Source organism: Prionailurus viverrinus, chromosome B1 (genome assembly GCF_022837055.1).
Source record: "Prionailurus viverrinus isolate Anna chromosome B1, UM_Priviv_1.0, whole genome shotgun sequence".
In the NCBI taxonomy this organism is placed as follows: domain Eukaryota; kingdom Metazoa; phylum Chordata; class Mammalia; order Carnivora; family Felidae; genus Prionailurus; species Prionailurus viverrinus.
Window position 1 is genome coordinate 119,815,003 of NC_062564.1, and position 15,125 is coordinate 119,830,127.

Below are 15,125 nucleotides of genomic sequence, written 5' to 3' on the forward strand. Positions count from 1 at the left end.
ACAGTTTGTGAGTTTGAGCCCTGTGTCGGACTCTGTGCTGACAGCTCAGAGCCTGGAGGCTGCTTCAGATTCTGTGTCTCCCTCTCTCTCTTCCCCTCCCCTGCTCCTGCTCTGTCTCTCTCTCTGTCTCAAAAATAAGTAAGCATTAAAAAAATTTTTTCAAGTATATCATATCTTTTGTAGCAATGTTTACTCACACACACTTGGCTTATAATTTCTTTCTTCAATCTTAAACTGTCTTTTATCTTCCTGGGCTATACGTATTTCCTTGTCCATTGAGGATTCTCCTCCTTTTTTTTTTTTTTTTTCTTTCTAGTTAGGTTATGGGTTTTCCTATTATTTTTACATCTTCATCTCAACGGATTTAGGGATGAAGGTAGAGACAATTTGTGCCCAAACCAACATCTTGAATGAAATCTCTATAAACTTTTAGGCAGCACTAAAAAATGTGTGAAAAATTTTACCACTATTAAATGACGTTGACCCAAAAGCAGAATTTTTACTTTTGAAGTTATTGTAAATCTGTAAAGGCTAATATATTTGTTGTAAAATTTAACATAAAACACTTTTGTTAAAATGATGTTTTAAAATTGGTTTTCAAAGTCTTTCTATTAGTTTTGTAGTAGGCGCTGTCTCTCCTGCTGTTGTTGTCCCTTCCATGCTACTTTTGCAAGAAAAAGGATATGGTATTAAGAAAGGCATTCCAACCTTACTAATAGCTGCTAGCAGTTTGGATGACATCATAGCAATCACTGGATTCAGTGCGTGCTTGAGCATAGCCTTCTCCTCAGGTAAACAAAACACAACTGCCACATCATTCACAGCCTTTTCTGGTTCTTTTAAACAAGACTTCTGGCTTTCCTCCTTATTAAAATTTATTTATTTTTACATGTATCGTCTTTTTGTTCTTCATAGAAGGTTCATTCTAGATCAAGGAAGAAACTTCAATGGACTGAGAAACCACTATTTAACACAAACACTATTTAATAACCATAGATTTAAATTAATCTGACAACCCATATTATCATTTTTCCATTCATGTTGCTTTGGAAATTTTATCAGTTTTCAATAGAAATTTTTAAGCAGCAATATTATTAGTACTGCTAATGTATTTAATATATACTTCTCAAATGTACCTTTTGGGCCATCATTATAAATAGCTGGTTGCTCTATTACTAAGACATCTTAAATATATAGAGTATAGACAACTGTGCCTTTTTGGTAGTGGTAGGACAAGATCTGCAGCACTTCTGAATCCCAAGGTAATATTTGATCTTGAATGTCCCTCTGCACAAATTGTGAAAGTAAATGTTTCCACGTTTAGTAATGCTTTAGTTATTCGCACTGTTTGAAATTCAGTCTTCTGTTTTATTGAAGCACCAAAATATTTAAGTTGAAAAGTAATATGTACAGTTTATCTTAAAATCAAGACCTAAATAAATAAGAAGGGAAAAAAAGGAAAAGATAAACTCTGCAGCATATCCTCAGGAATAATAACTCTTTTTAAAAAATTAATTTATTTAAATTCAAGTTAGTTAACATACAGTGTAGTATTGGTTTCAGGAGAAGAACCCAGTGATTCCTTACTTACATATGACACCCAGTGCTCATCCCAACTAGTGCCCTCCTTAATGCCCATCACCCATTTACTCCATCCCCCCCCCACTTTCCCTCCAGCAACCCTGTTTGTTCTCTGTATTTAAGAGTCTCGTATGGTTTGCCTCTGTCTCTGTTTTTCTCTCATTTTTCCTTCCTTTCCCCTATGTTCATCTGTTGTGTTTCTTAAATTCTACCTGAGTGAAATCATAGGTAGAAATCATATTTGTCTTTCTCTGACTGACTTACAATAACTCTTTTGATATAAATCCACCCAGACTTCTCTTTCTCCCTTTCTCTCTTTCTCTCTCTGTCTTCCATCCCAATATTCTTATAAAATTATAAGAATTGGCCATACTTTCTTGTAACCTGAGTTGCTTTGCACTTTGCTGTATATCACTAACAAGTTTCTTTTCAGTAAATATATTTCCATGACCTTTTAAATGGTTGTGTAGTTTTCTTTTGGCTGTATCATACTTACTTAACCTGTTGAAAATTGAAGTTGACTCCAATATTTACTGTTAAAATAATGCATGGTTGAATGTCTTATAGCTAAATAGTTGTACCTAATCTTAATATTTTCATAATCTCAAAGTGGAATTGTTGAGATAAAAGTATATATAGTTATAAGCTTTCTGACATATATTACCACAATGTCATGTCCTAGCAGGGTAAAAAACCTTGCTACTTTCTCTTCACCTTCTTCAAAACTAGGTATTACTAATTTTTTATACCTTTGTTAATTTCATAGGTGAAAAGCGAGGCTTCTTTAAATGAAGTGCTTTGAATACTAGTGGTATTTTAAAATATTCAAGTTTATTGGCCATTGGCATCTTGGAATGTTTTATAAGTTGCTTTTCTTGAAATCCTTTGCTTTCGTCTTACAGGTGTGTTCATCTTTCGTTCTTTTTGATTTGTCAAGATTCTGCATAAAATTGGGAATGATAACCTATACTCTATAGTTATCGACATTTGTAATTTTACTTTAACCTTTATCTTTTTTTTTGTTTGCAATTCAGAATTTTAAAATTTTTATTGTCAAACCTGGAAATCTTTACCTTCATGACAAGTATCACTAATTCTTTCAAAAATATTTTTTGTGCTCTTCTTTCATTGTGCCAACAGCTGTGCCAAATACTGAGGATAAACACTGAATGACAATATTAGTTTTTGTTGAGTAATTGCTTTGATAGTTGCTCCAAGTTCCATAGATATTTTCACTCTTTTTTTTTTTTTAATTTTTTTTTTCAACGTTTATTTATTTTTGGGACAGAGAGAGACAGAGCATGAACGGGGGAGGGGCAGAGAGAGAGGGAGACACAGAATCAGAAACAGGCTCCAGGCTCTGAGCCATCAGCCCAGAGCCTGACGCGGGGCTCGAACTCCCGGACCGCGAGATCGTGACCTGGCTGAAATCGGACGCTTAACCGACTGCGCCACCCAGGCGCCCCTATTTTCACTCATTTAATAGTCACAATGGTACTATGTTCATTTTACAGAATAGGAAACCAAGGAACAGAGGTTAAGTAACTTGGTCAAAGTCACAGACCCAAAACTGGAAACCCAGTTTTCACTGGGATGCAACCCCATACCCACACTTTTAAGTACTATTCTATACTATTTGACACAGCAGAGAAGCCCATGTGGCTCATGTTCTCAAGGAGTTTGTGTTAAACAAAAAATTACAAAATGTGATAGTCGATAGTATGCGGTGCTACACAGCATGCTACAGGAGATCACACCTAATTTGAGGAGGACAGAAAAAGTGAAAAACCAAGCAGTTACATGCTTAGAAAATCTTCTCTTGACTCATGACTGTATAAACTGTCACTTAAAATGTTAAGGACTTTCAGGATTTTATTTTTACGTTAGATCTTCAATACGTCTATATTTTGGAATATCGTAGATATGGAGACCTCATCTTATTAGGTCTGGGTCAGTTGGCCTTTTTATCATTATATAATGTTCTTCTTTATCTCTTGTGACTTTTTTGTATTTGACTTAAATTTTATTTTGTTTGATATAAGTATAACCACCCTGCTGTCTTTTGGTTACCATTTGCATGGAATATCTTTTTCTTTTTTTTTTTTTTTATTTTTTTTTTATTTTTGGGACAGAGAGAGACAGAGCATGAACGGGGGAGGGGCAGAGAGAGAGGGAGACACAGAATTGGAAACAGGCTCCAGGCTCCGAGCCATCAGCCCAGAGCCCGACGCGGGGCTCGAACTCACGGACCGCGAGATCGTGACCTGGCTGAAGTCGGACGCTTAACCGACTGCGCCACCCAGGCGCCCCTGGAATATCTTTTTCTATCCTTACAAAAACTCAAAGTGATAACTTAAATTTCAATCACATATGAAAATTCTAATCCTTTACATCTCACCCTCTTCACTTTGTAATCCATGTCACAAATTAAATCTTTTTATGTTGTATATCCATTAACAGTCTTACGGTTATATTCATGTCTTTATCTTAAATTCTATAACAGAACTGAAAGTGATTAACTCACCACTGTTACAGTATTACAGGATTCTGAATTCATCTATGGTATTTACCTTTACCAAAGATTTATATTTGTGTGCTTTTGTATTGATAACATCCTTTTACTTCCACTTGAAGATTCCCTCTAACATTTCTTGTAAGTCAGGTGTAGTGGTGATGAACTCCTTCAACTTTTGTTTATCTAAGTCTTAATTTTTTATTCATTTTGAAAGGTAATTTTGTAGAATAATATTCTTGATTGGCAGGTTTTTTTTTTTGTTTCAGCACTTTGAATTTATCATCCCACCCTCTTCTGGTCGTTTTAAGGTTTCCACTCTGAAATCCTCTGATAATCTTCCAGGAGCTTCCTTCTACATGATGAATCACTTTTCTCTTACTGCAACTTCTTAATTGGTTTGTGGAGTTCCATTAAGGCTTTTGGACTGTATGTTGTTAAATTGATGCCTCTGTGAGGGAACAAGGTTCTGGGGCTTCCCAATCTACTATCTTATTGTTGTCACCCTGCATTTCTATAATTTTTTAATAAAGAACATTTCTAAATACACACACACACACACACACACACACACCTTATTACGCTAAATACACATAGCATAACAACTTTTTTGTGACTCAGGATCTTTTTTAAAACTTATTACTCTAAACTGCAGATATGGGTACATAAAATATATTAGAAACTCAATTGACTCCTGACTCGAATATTCCTAGGATTGATCCTGTAATAAATCTTCTGTTGTTGTTAAATTTTTCTTTTCATTTTGAAGTCATTTGTTTCTTTGTCATAATAGTATATTGGAGAAGAAACATGTGCTAGGTACCAGAGGTGTTCCTTTGTCCATTTCTGTCCATTCTTCCACTTCACTTGGTCTTTCAGGTTGTATGTGTAGGTGAGCCACATTATGGCTTATTACTTCTTTGTTTTCTGGCCTATATTTTCAATGAACATTTCTGAATTGTGTGTATTTATTAAATTATTTGACAATATATAATTTATCAAACAAATCATATATTTTCAAGTATGTGAGTGTTAAAGGACCATTTTTGTATATTTGTTCTGGAAAATATGTGCCTTTCTTTATGAAACCACCTAGATTTGATCCTCTGATATGTGAAGTATGTGAAAATATTTCTCTATGAAATGTTTCCGTTATTGTGTGTCCTTACAGGCAGTGTACTTAAAAATATCCTCGCCTCTTTCCGGGACATACTTATTGGTGTGCTGGCAGGAGCTATTTTGGGAATTTTTGTTCGATATTTTCCAAGTGAAGATCAGGTAAATAAAAAGTTTATTTTTTAGAAGTATACTATTAGATATTTCTTTTAAAAATTTGAACTTTTGGAAGAGCCATAAACAGTTAAATGTAACATTTAATTCTCCTTCTCCCAAAATAGCCTCCAATGCCTACTCTCTGCTTAAAATGGAGCACAGCTGTGATTGATACAAGACAATGGTCTTGACTAGAGTCTCTGCTTCCTAATTTGGCAAATAAGAATATCAGAAAAGTGTACTTAACCCAGAGTACCTTTTCAATTCCACCACCCCTTTATTCATTGAATTGCCTGTTGACCCCTGACAATTTTCCCTAATGATTTTTCCCTCCAATTTTCCATTGAACATTTTTGGGGAAATAGATTGCCATTTATCTCTGCATGTTTTCTACTTAAATTCACTCCCACTTCCTTTGGCTACGGCAACTCTATTAAACTCAACCCTTTCCTCCACCAAAGGATATGCCATTACTCTTGTATTTCTGTAACTTCCATCTTAATTTCCCCTTAACAATTGTCTTAGCTAAAGAGATATTAAAATATATAGAACTACATAAGGGTCTCTTTCCTTTCTTCTTCACTTACAGCTAAAGTATTATAGCCATTTTACTGGCATTAGTATCAGAGATGTGGCAGAGGATAAAATGTAATAATTACAAATTTTTTTACTTGGTACCAAATCTGCTAAAATATTTGGTGGTAAAGAATGTAAAAATTTTACGGGGCGCCTGGGTGGCGCAGTCGGTTGAGCGTCTGACTTCAGCCAGGTCACGATCTCGCGGTCTGTGAGTTCGAGCCCCGCGTCAGGCTCTGGGCTGATGGCTCGGAGCCTGGAGCCTGTTTCCGATTCTGTGTCTCCCTCTCTCTCTACCCCTCCCCCGTTCATGCTCTGTCTCTCTCTGTCCCAAAAATAAATAAACATTGAAAAAAAAATTTAAAAAAAAAAAAAAAAAAAAAAGAATGTAAAAATTTTAGATATTATTTAATATACAGAGACATGATATCAAAAGATCAATAATCAATGATAGAAGATGTAAATATTGTATTATGTATTAAATGTAAATTAATTTCTAAGTATCTAATTCTAGACAAAACTTTCACTGAAGAGAGCATTCCTTATTTTGAGTATGTGTGTTTCCGCTGTCTTGGGCAGCCATCATATTGGTTTACATGCAGCTGGAGGATTATTCACACTAGCGTTGTCTTTTGTTGCTGGGGTAAACTGGTCCACGGAAAAGGTGAATATTTTTAACACATTTTTTAAGATAAATTAACTGGGTTTTTTTTACATCATAATAGACATTTAGGAAATCTCTTTGTTCTAGTTGGAAGATGTTCCAGAAGTTTGTGTCTTCAAGAAAGTGTATAAATCAATCAAGGAAATAAAATATTTAGGAAAGGGACCTGGAAATACAGTAAAATGAAATCATAAGTTGAGCTATCACATCAGGCTGCTTTCTTTTACCCAAGTTTAATGCGATATGATTAACTTTTATTTATTTATTTTCTTTAATTAAATTTAAATTATTTAAATTACTTAATTTAGTGTTATTATTTTATTTATGTATTTAATTATCTTATTTTATTATTTATTCATTAAAATTTTAGTTATACAGTTGATACATGAAAAATGCTTGCAAAAGATTAAAACAATACAAAAGGCCCACACATATAATAAAATATAAGACTCCTTTTCCCCTACCACTCCCAAATATCATACCCCTCTTCCCAGATTTAATCATTTCCTTTAATTTGTTCTCTATTTGTACATTTAGATCATTTCCATTTTGTTATTATAAACAGTGCTGCCATGAACAATCCTGTTCATGTGTCCTTTTGCAAATACACAAGCACTTCTATAAAAATAGATTCCTAGAAACATAATTGCAGAATTTAGAAATGGAACATTTCTATTTTGATGGGTAGTGCGAAATATTCCTTCAAAGAATTTAAATAATCTGATGGGTAAGAAATGATACAACATTCTTATTCTTTGTTTACATTTCTCACATTAGTAGTGCAGTAAACTTCTCTTTATGTATTCTTTTTTAACTACCTATTCATCTTCTTTGCCATTTTTAATTGATTTATTTGCCTTTTGTTCCTAATTTATAGTTTCTTTATATCTTAATGCTGCTAATCCTTTGTTACTCATATATTGCATATAATTTTTGCTTATTTTCAACTTTGTTATGTCTTTTGTATAGTCAAACCTGTCCATTTTTCTTTTTTGTTTTGGATGCTATATCTTGTTTAAGAAGGATATCTTCACCCAAGATTATAAGATTGTATACACAATATCTTCCATATTATCATCTAATATTTTGTTAGTTTTTATTTGTTTTATTTTTGCATTTGGTTCTTTAATTCATCTGGAATTTATTTTTTTTAATGCTGTTAAGGATATATGTGTGTGTGTTTATAAATATGTATACATATACATATACTATATATCTACGGACACATATATATGCACACAAACTAGACAGGCATTTTTTGCTAAATTATGTACTGACTGATCCATTAATTATTCAATAATTTTTAAGTGCCTCTTTTACCATGAGCTAAACTCTCACATTATATACACACATACATACAAGTTCATTTCTGGAATCTATTCAATCCTATTTATCTAGTTCTCTGCCAGTACCACTCTATTTTAAATCACTATAGTTTTATGTCTCAAAATCTAATATGGAAGATTCCCTGTCATTGTACTTACTATTTTTTTTTAATTTTTTTAACGTTTATTTATTTTTGAGACAGAGAGAGACAGAGCATGAACAGGGGAGGGGCAGAGAGAGAGGGAGACACAGAATCAGAAGAAGGCTCCAGGCTCCAAGCCATCAGCCCGGAGCCCGACTTGGGGCTCGAACTCACGGACCGCGAGATCGTGACCTGAGCTGAAGTCGGACGCTTAACCGACTGAGCCACCCAGGCGCCCCCATTGTACTTATTTTTAAAGTATTTCTTTTTTTTTAATTTTTAAAAATTTTTTTATTTTTTAAAATTAACATCCAAATTAGTTAGGATATAGTGCAACAATGATTTCAGGAGTAGATTCCTTAGTGCCCCTTACCCATTTAACCCATCCCCGCCTGCCACAACCCCTACAGTAACCCTCAGTTTGTTCTAAATATTTATGAGTCTCTTCTGTTTTGTCCCCCTCCCTGTTTTTATATTATTTTTTGTTTCCCTTCCCTATGTTCATCTGCTTTGTCTCTTAAAGTCCTCATATGAGTGAAGTCATATGATTTTTGTCTTTCTCTGACTAATTTCACTTAGCATAATACCCTCCAGTTCCATCCACGTAGTTGCAAATGGCAAGATTTCATTCTTTTTGATTGCTGAGTAATACTCCATTGTATATATATACCACATCTTCTTTATCCATTCTTCCATCAATGGACATTGGGCTCTTTCCATACTTTGGCTATTGTTGATAGTGCTGCTATAAACATGGGGGTGCATGTGTCCCTTCAAAACAGCACACCTGTATCCCTTGGATAAATGACTAGTAGTGCAATTGCTGGGTCATAGGGTAGTTCTATTTTTAGTTTTTTGAGGGACCTCCATACTGTTTTCCAGAGTGGCTGCACCAGCTTGCATTGCCACCAACAATGCAAAAGAGATCCTCTTTCTCCACATCCTCGCCAACATCTGTTGTTGCCTGAGTTGTTAATGTTAGCCATTCTGACAGGTGTGAGGTGCTATCTCATTGTGGTTTTGATTTGTATTTCCCGGATGATGAGTGATGTGGAGCATTTTTTTCATGTGTCGATTGGCCATCTGGATGTCTTCTTTGGAGAAGTGTCTATTCATGTCTTTGGCCCATTTCTTCACTGGATTGTTTGTTTTTTAGGTGTTGAGTTTGATAAGTTTTTTATAGATTTTGGATACTAACCATTTATCTGATATGTCATTTGCAAATACCTTCTCCCATTCTGTCAGTTGCCTTTTAGTTTTGCTGATTATTTCCTTCACTGTGCAGAAGCTTTTTATTTTGATGAGGTCCCAGTAGTTCATTTTTGCTTTTGTTTCCCTTGCCTCCAGAGACGTGTTGAGTAAGAAGTTGATGGGGCCAAGATCAAAGAGGTTTTTGCCTGCTTTCTTCTTGAGGATTTTGATGGCTTCCTGTCTTACATTTAGGTCTTTTGTGCATTTTGAGTTTATTTTTGTTTATGGTATAAGAAAGTGGTTCAGATTCATTCTTCTGCATGTCGCTGTCCAGTTTTCCCAGCACCACTTGCTGAAGAGACTGTCTTTATTCCATTGGATATTCTTTCCTGCTTTGTCAAAGATTAGTTGGCCATACGTTTGAGGGTCCATTTCTGGGTTCTCTATTCTGTTCCATTGATCTGAGTGTCTGTTCTTGTGCCAGTACCATACTGTCTTGATGATTACAGCTTTGTAGTATAGCTTGAAGTCTGGGATTGTGATGCCTCCTACTTTGGTTTTCTTTTTTAAGATTGCTTTGGCTATTCGGGGTCTTTTCTAGTTCCATACAAATTTTAGGATTATTTGTTCTAGCTCTGTAAAGAATGCTGGTGTTATTTTGATAGAGATTGCACTGAATGTGTAGATTGCTTTGGGTAGTGTTGGGATTTTAATAATATTTTTTTTTTCTTATCCAGGAGCATGGAAATTTTTTCCATTTTTTTTTTTGTGTGTATTCTTCAATTTCTTTCGCAAGCTTTCTATAGTTTTCAGCGTATAGATTTTTCACCTCTTTGGTTAGATTTATTCCTAGGTATTTTATGGTTTTTGGTGCAACTGTAAATGGGATTAAAGTATTTCTTGACTGCTCTTATACAAATTCTTTCTTAGATAAACTTTAGAATCAGCTTGAGAAGTTCCTGACCCGAAAATTATATTAACATTTTGTTTAGTATTGCAATAGTATCATAACTGTAAAATAAATTAAATGGTTAATAATAAGTTACAATTAAATAAATAAAATGAAAATTACTAAAATTCTTTTTTATATGATAAAATAAATCAAACAGTAAAGAATATGTTTTAAAAATTAGGGGCGCCTGGGTGGCTCAGTCGGTTAAGCGTCTGACTTTGGCTCAGGTCATGATCTCGCGGTCCATGAGTTCAAGCCCCGCGTCGGGCTCTGTGCTGACAGCTCAGAGCCTGGAGCCTGCTTTGGATTCTGTGTCTCCCTCTCTCTCTGCTCCTCCCCTGCTCATGCCCTGTCTCTCTCGGTCTCAAAAAAAAAAAAAAAAAAAAAAATTAAAAAAAATAAATAAATAAAATAAAAAATAAAAATTAAAAGTAACAACTAGGATAATGTGCCACCAAGAAGAATGAGTAAAATTGTTTTTCTTTTTTTCCTTTTTTAAACTTTACTTTTATAAATCAGAAAGCCCAGTCATAAGGGGAATAGTTAGGAATATAGTTTATACCCAATACAAAGGATATGAAGGTTTTATGTGTCTTTAAAAAAAGATAAGCCCAGACTGAAACTAAAATCTCTTCATCCAGATTCCTTGAAACGAGCCAGGGTACTGTTGCATCAGTAGGGGACTTTGTTGTAACCACATAACTGGAGAAGTAGCCCTGGGAAGGGGTCATTCTCAGAAAGGAAAGCCAGGCAGGCAACCAAATAAGAGTCTGTATTATGTGGGTTTGGTTTTGTTTTCAGGAAAAAATAACTTTGAAGTTTTCAACATGTGTCCTTTGGAAGCAGGCCTGACAGATTACTGACATTTTTTGCCTAGTAGCTTAGAACATACCAAGATTCACTTTCATGGGCTTGGGTCCCAAGATAATTGTTAGTGGAGGCCTTATAAACTCCCTTTTGAGAGCTGAAATGTTTGCATAATCTTGAGTACATTCTTACCAGGCATGAGGTAGTGCTAGTTCTGTATTTGTTCTGTTACCTTACAAACAAAAGCTAGGGTTCTTACTGAAACATCAGAACATGTCTGGAACTCCAAAACCTTATTTGTTTCATGACAAGATTACCAAATATTTTTATTGAGTAACTTTGTAGATTTTTTTTCCAGTTTCAAGGAACATTTATTTCTATTTTACTTCTTTTTTTAAAGTTTTTATTTTAATTCCAGTTAGTTAGCATACAGTTGTTATATTAGTTTCAGGTTGTACAATATATTGTTTCAACAACTCCATATATCACTCAACGTTCATCACAAGTATACTCCTCAATCCCCCTTACCTATTTCACCCACCCCCACTCCCCTCCCCTCTGATAACCATCACTTTGTTCTCTATAATTCAGAGTCTGTTTCTTTGTCTCTCTCTCTCTCTCTCTCTCTCTCTCTCTCTTTCTTTCTTTTTTCTCTTTGCTCATTTGCTTTGTTTCTTAAATTCCACACGAGTGAAATTATACAGTATGTCTTTCTCTGACTTATTTCACTTAGCATTATGCTCTCTAGCTTCATCCATGTCGTTGCAAATGGCAAGATTTCATTCTTTTTTATGGCTGAATACTATTCCAGTGTGTGTGTGTGTGTGTGTGTGTGTGTGTGCGCGTGCGCGTGTGTGTGTATACATACCACATCTTCTTTATCCACTCATCAATCGATGGGACACTTGGTCTGCTTCCATAACTTGGCTATTGTAAATAATGTTGCTATCAGCTTTGTAGATTTTTTAACCAAAATCTACTTAAGTGTTTGACTAAAACAATTCACCTACTCGATTTTTATTAAACTTTAACATTTCATCTACAAATAAGATATCTTAAGTTCAATAAATATTAAGACTTTAATTTCTAAAATGTAATCATTTTCATGTGTTACAATAACTAAAAATATATTGTTCTTTTCTACAGATTAGAGTCCAAAGAGTTATTAAAACTGTATGGTGTATTTTTCAACCCCTTCTTTTTGGTTTGGTTGGATCAGAAGTATCTGTTACATCTCTTAAATCAAATGCTATTGGTAAGAATAATTAGAGGCACAAAAAATATAAGATTTGAAAATATTTAAGAAAATTATGAATGATTTTTATTTTGTTTACAATATGTCTTTGAATGCTACGAGAACCTTCTTCAGAAACTCATACTGACACAGTTAATAACATATATTTGCTCTTATGTTACCCTGTGTGCTCTTTGCTACCAAAGACAGCCCTGAATATCTTTTCCTGAGTGACCTGAGGAAATGCAGGCTGGAATTCATTTCTGACAAAAAATATTACATACCATCAGCACCTTTTGAATACTTTATTTTATAGTGAAAGTTCAAAGTCTGTTAACTCAGAATTAAATAAATGTAGTCTATCTTGTCTTTCATGGTACCTCTAAAGTGCAAGATCATCTCTTGCACTTTACATAGAAGCTTCAATCATATTTTTATTTTTTATGATTATTATTTTAACTTAAGAAAATGAAGACATAAAGAGGCAATAGTCTTAAAATGCTTTCAGTACTTCTGCAAATCACATCTCTAGGTATAAAGAACCACTTCTTCCCAAATATTTTATTATTTATGTTTGTTTTTATTTGTTGTAGGCATTTGTGTTGTTACCATGAGTTTGGCATTATTGGTTCGAATTTCTTGTACTTTTTTATTGATGTGTTTTGCTGGTTTTAGTTTTAAGGAGAAAATATTTATTGCTTTATCGTGGATCCCCAAAGCTACAGTCCAGGTAAGAACATATTAAGCCATTTTAATAATTTTTAATGTTTATGACTTTTTAATCCTAAATGAATAATGTTACTTTAATCACAAAATGTGGGCTACTAGCCTTACTTTTAAAAAGCTTCATTGATCACAACTACTTGTTGAAAATGATGTAATATTTTAAAATCTGTTTTAAAAGCAATTCTTCTGAAGTTAAAAAGCGTACTTTTAATGACAAATACTTCCCAAACTTCTGAAACGTTTTTTCCCTATGTTCCCAAAATATAAACTAAGAATATATCTGAATACTGGAATGTTTACATTTTGCTGAATATTGTAGAGCTAACTGTTACAACTTTAAAGTAAAAACACATTCTTTTAAAAATATATCTTTCCTACCCCTGCCACCCACTCCACCATACATGGATGCACATATATTATTTTTAATTATGCATTTAATTTGTATGGTTTTAATTAATGACCAAATCTCCCCACCAGACTATCTGGGAAAGACAAGGAATAGTGTCTGGTTTCCTTCCATTATATTTTCCCCAGCCCTTAACACAGTGCCTGGCATGCAGGAGGTATACAGTAAGCATTACTTATCTACAAGAATGAATGACGAGTGAGTGAATGAATGAAGGAGTGAATGAATGAATGAAAAGGGAGACCTTGTAGTTTTGCCCTCTGATTTAATGATGTTCTGTTCCTACTCAAAGGTGTTGCTACTTATTGTTAGACTTTTTAACGTGACAGCATAATGTCTTGATTTCCAGAGATTCTTTTTTCCATTGTTACTCCACCACAGAAGGTTGTGGATTTTCATACAACAAAATTTTCTGTGTCATGATTAAAAAAGCAGGTCCATGGGGCAAGACTGGCTGTTTTGAATACCATGTTACTTGCCTATAACATTAGGCAACTTACTTCCTAATCTCTCAGTGCCCACTTTGTAGATTCCACACCTCTTGTCAGTTTTACAATACACACTGCCTCCCAAGTAGGAAGAACAAGGAGAAGACAAGCAACAAAATCCTAGAGAACCATAAGAAACTTTAGTATTTTGTGTTGTCTTGTTACAGCCAAGAAACTAATCATCCATGATAAAGGCAAATAAGCAAAACCCTGCTTCGTTTAAAACTCCTGAGGTTCTGCGAGTAATGTGAGCACTCAAAAAAGATACTTAAATGGGAAAGCTGAGATAATAAGAATACGAAACCAGCCCCCAAATGTCTGCACGCTGATTTGTCACTATTTCACTTTTCGTCCAGGTATATTTACTAGGGAGAACATAAAATTGATGAGTAATTCATGAAAATTCCTCAGCACTTTAAGGCTCATCTCTTTTCTGAACCTACCACTAGGTTTTGTTTGTTTTAACAGAACCACTAACTTTTATCATATAATAACTATTTTAACATTTTTCTTTATGCCTCATCTTTTTGCCCTCTAAATGCAGGCTGTATTAGGTCCCCTGGCTCTAGAAACAGCAAGCATCAGCGCACCCCACTTGGAACCATATTCAAGGGATGTGATGACAATAGCATTTTTAGCCATCTTGATCACAGCTCCAAATGGAGCTCTAATTATTGGCATACTGGGTCCCAAAGTACTTGCACGCCATGATCCAAGCAAAATCAATGTGAAATTGACAAAATTAGATCTTCATTAAAAAGTTTATTTGCCATCACCTGCCTGCTTTTTTTAATAAATTATCTTACATGAGAGAAAAGTTAAAACATACAAGTGTGTGGAGATTGTACATAGAACCAAGGATTTAATAAATGTGTAATTTCATTACAGAGCTTTCCTATGATTTTTTATTCCAAGATTAATTTAATAAAAGCAATGTAAATAGAATGACCTCTTAGTATTTATATATTTCAAGAACAAAATAAATCTGTAAATACTCTAGGAAAATTTAAAGCAATCCATCAGGCTGAGTCTGCTGTTATATTACAAACTAAATACAATAAAAAATTAAATGAACCTAATGACAGAAAGGTAAGAATCTAAGCTTCCAAACAGAAGTAGAACTTATCATCAGTTTAGTAATTCATTCACTAAAAAGATCACCAGAAAAGGAAAATGCCAGGAATAAATCTACCAACTTTAAGTGGGTCAACAATATGTATTCTATATTCTGTTTTTAGTGACTATCTG

General features: G+C 34.2%; 1 protein-coding gene across 8 annotated transcripts in view; it reads left to right on the plus strand.

The window, feature by feature from the left end:
- SLC9B1 (solute carrier family 9 member B1) overlaps window positions 1-14,634 on the plus strand; it is a 75,558-nt gene extending 60,924 nt beyond the window's left edge. For 6 of the 8 annotated variants that reach the window (XM_047855946.1, XM_047855947.1, XM_047855945.1 and 3 more), the window contains 6 exons: window positions 604-791; window positions 5,265-5,371; window positions 6,456-6,605; window positions 12,170-12,278; window positions 12,851-12,987; window positions 14,422-14,634. In XM_047855946.1, coding sequence (XP_047711902.1) covers window positions 604-791; window positions 5,265-5,371; window positions 6,456-6,605; window positions 12,170-12,278; window positions 12,851-12,987; window positions 14,422-14,634 — 904 coding nt within the window. Of the gene's footprint in view, window positions 1-603; window positions 792-5,264; window positions 5,372-6,455; window positions 6,606-12,169; window positions 12,279-12,850; window positions 12,988-14,044; window positions 14,400-14,421 lie in introns of those variants that run through there. The other 2 variants (XM_047855951.1, XM_047855952.1) reach the window with 2 other exon arrangements.
- Window positions 14,635-15,125: the final 491 nt, after the last annotated feature.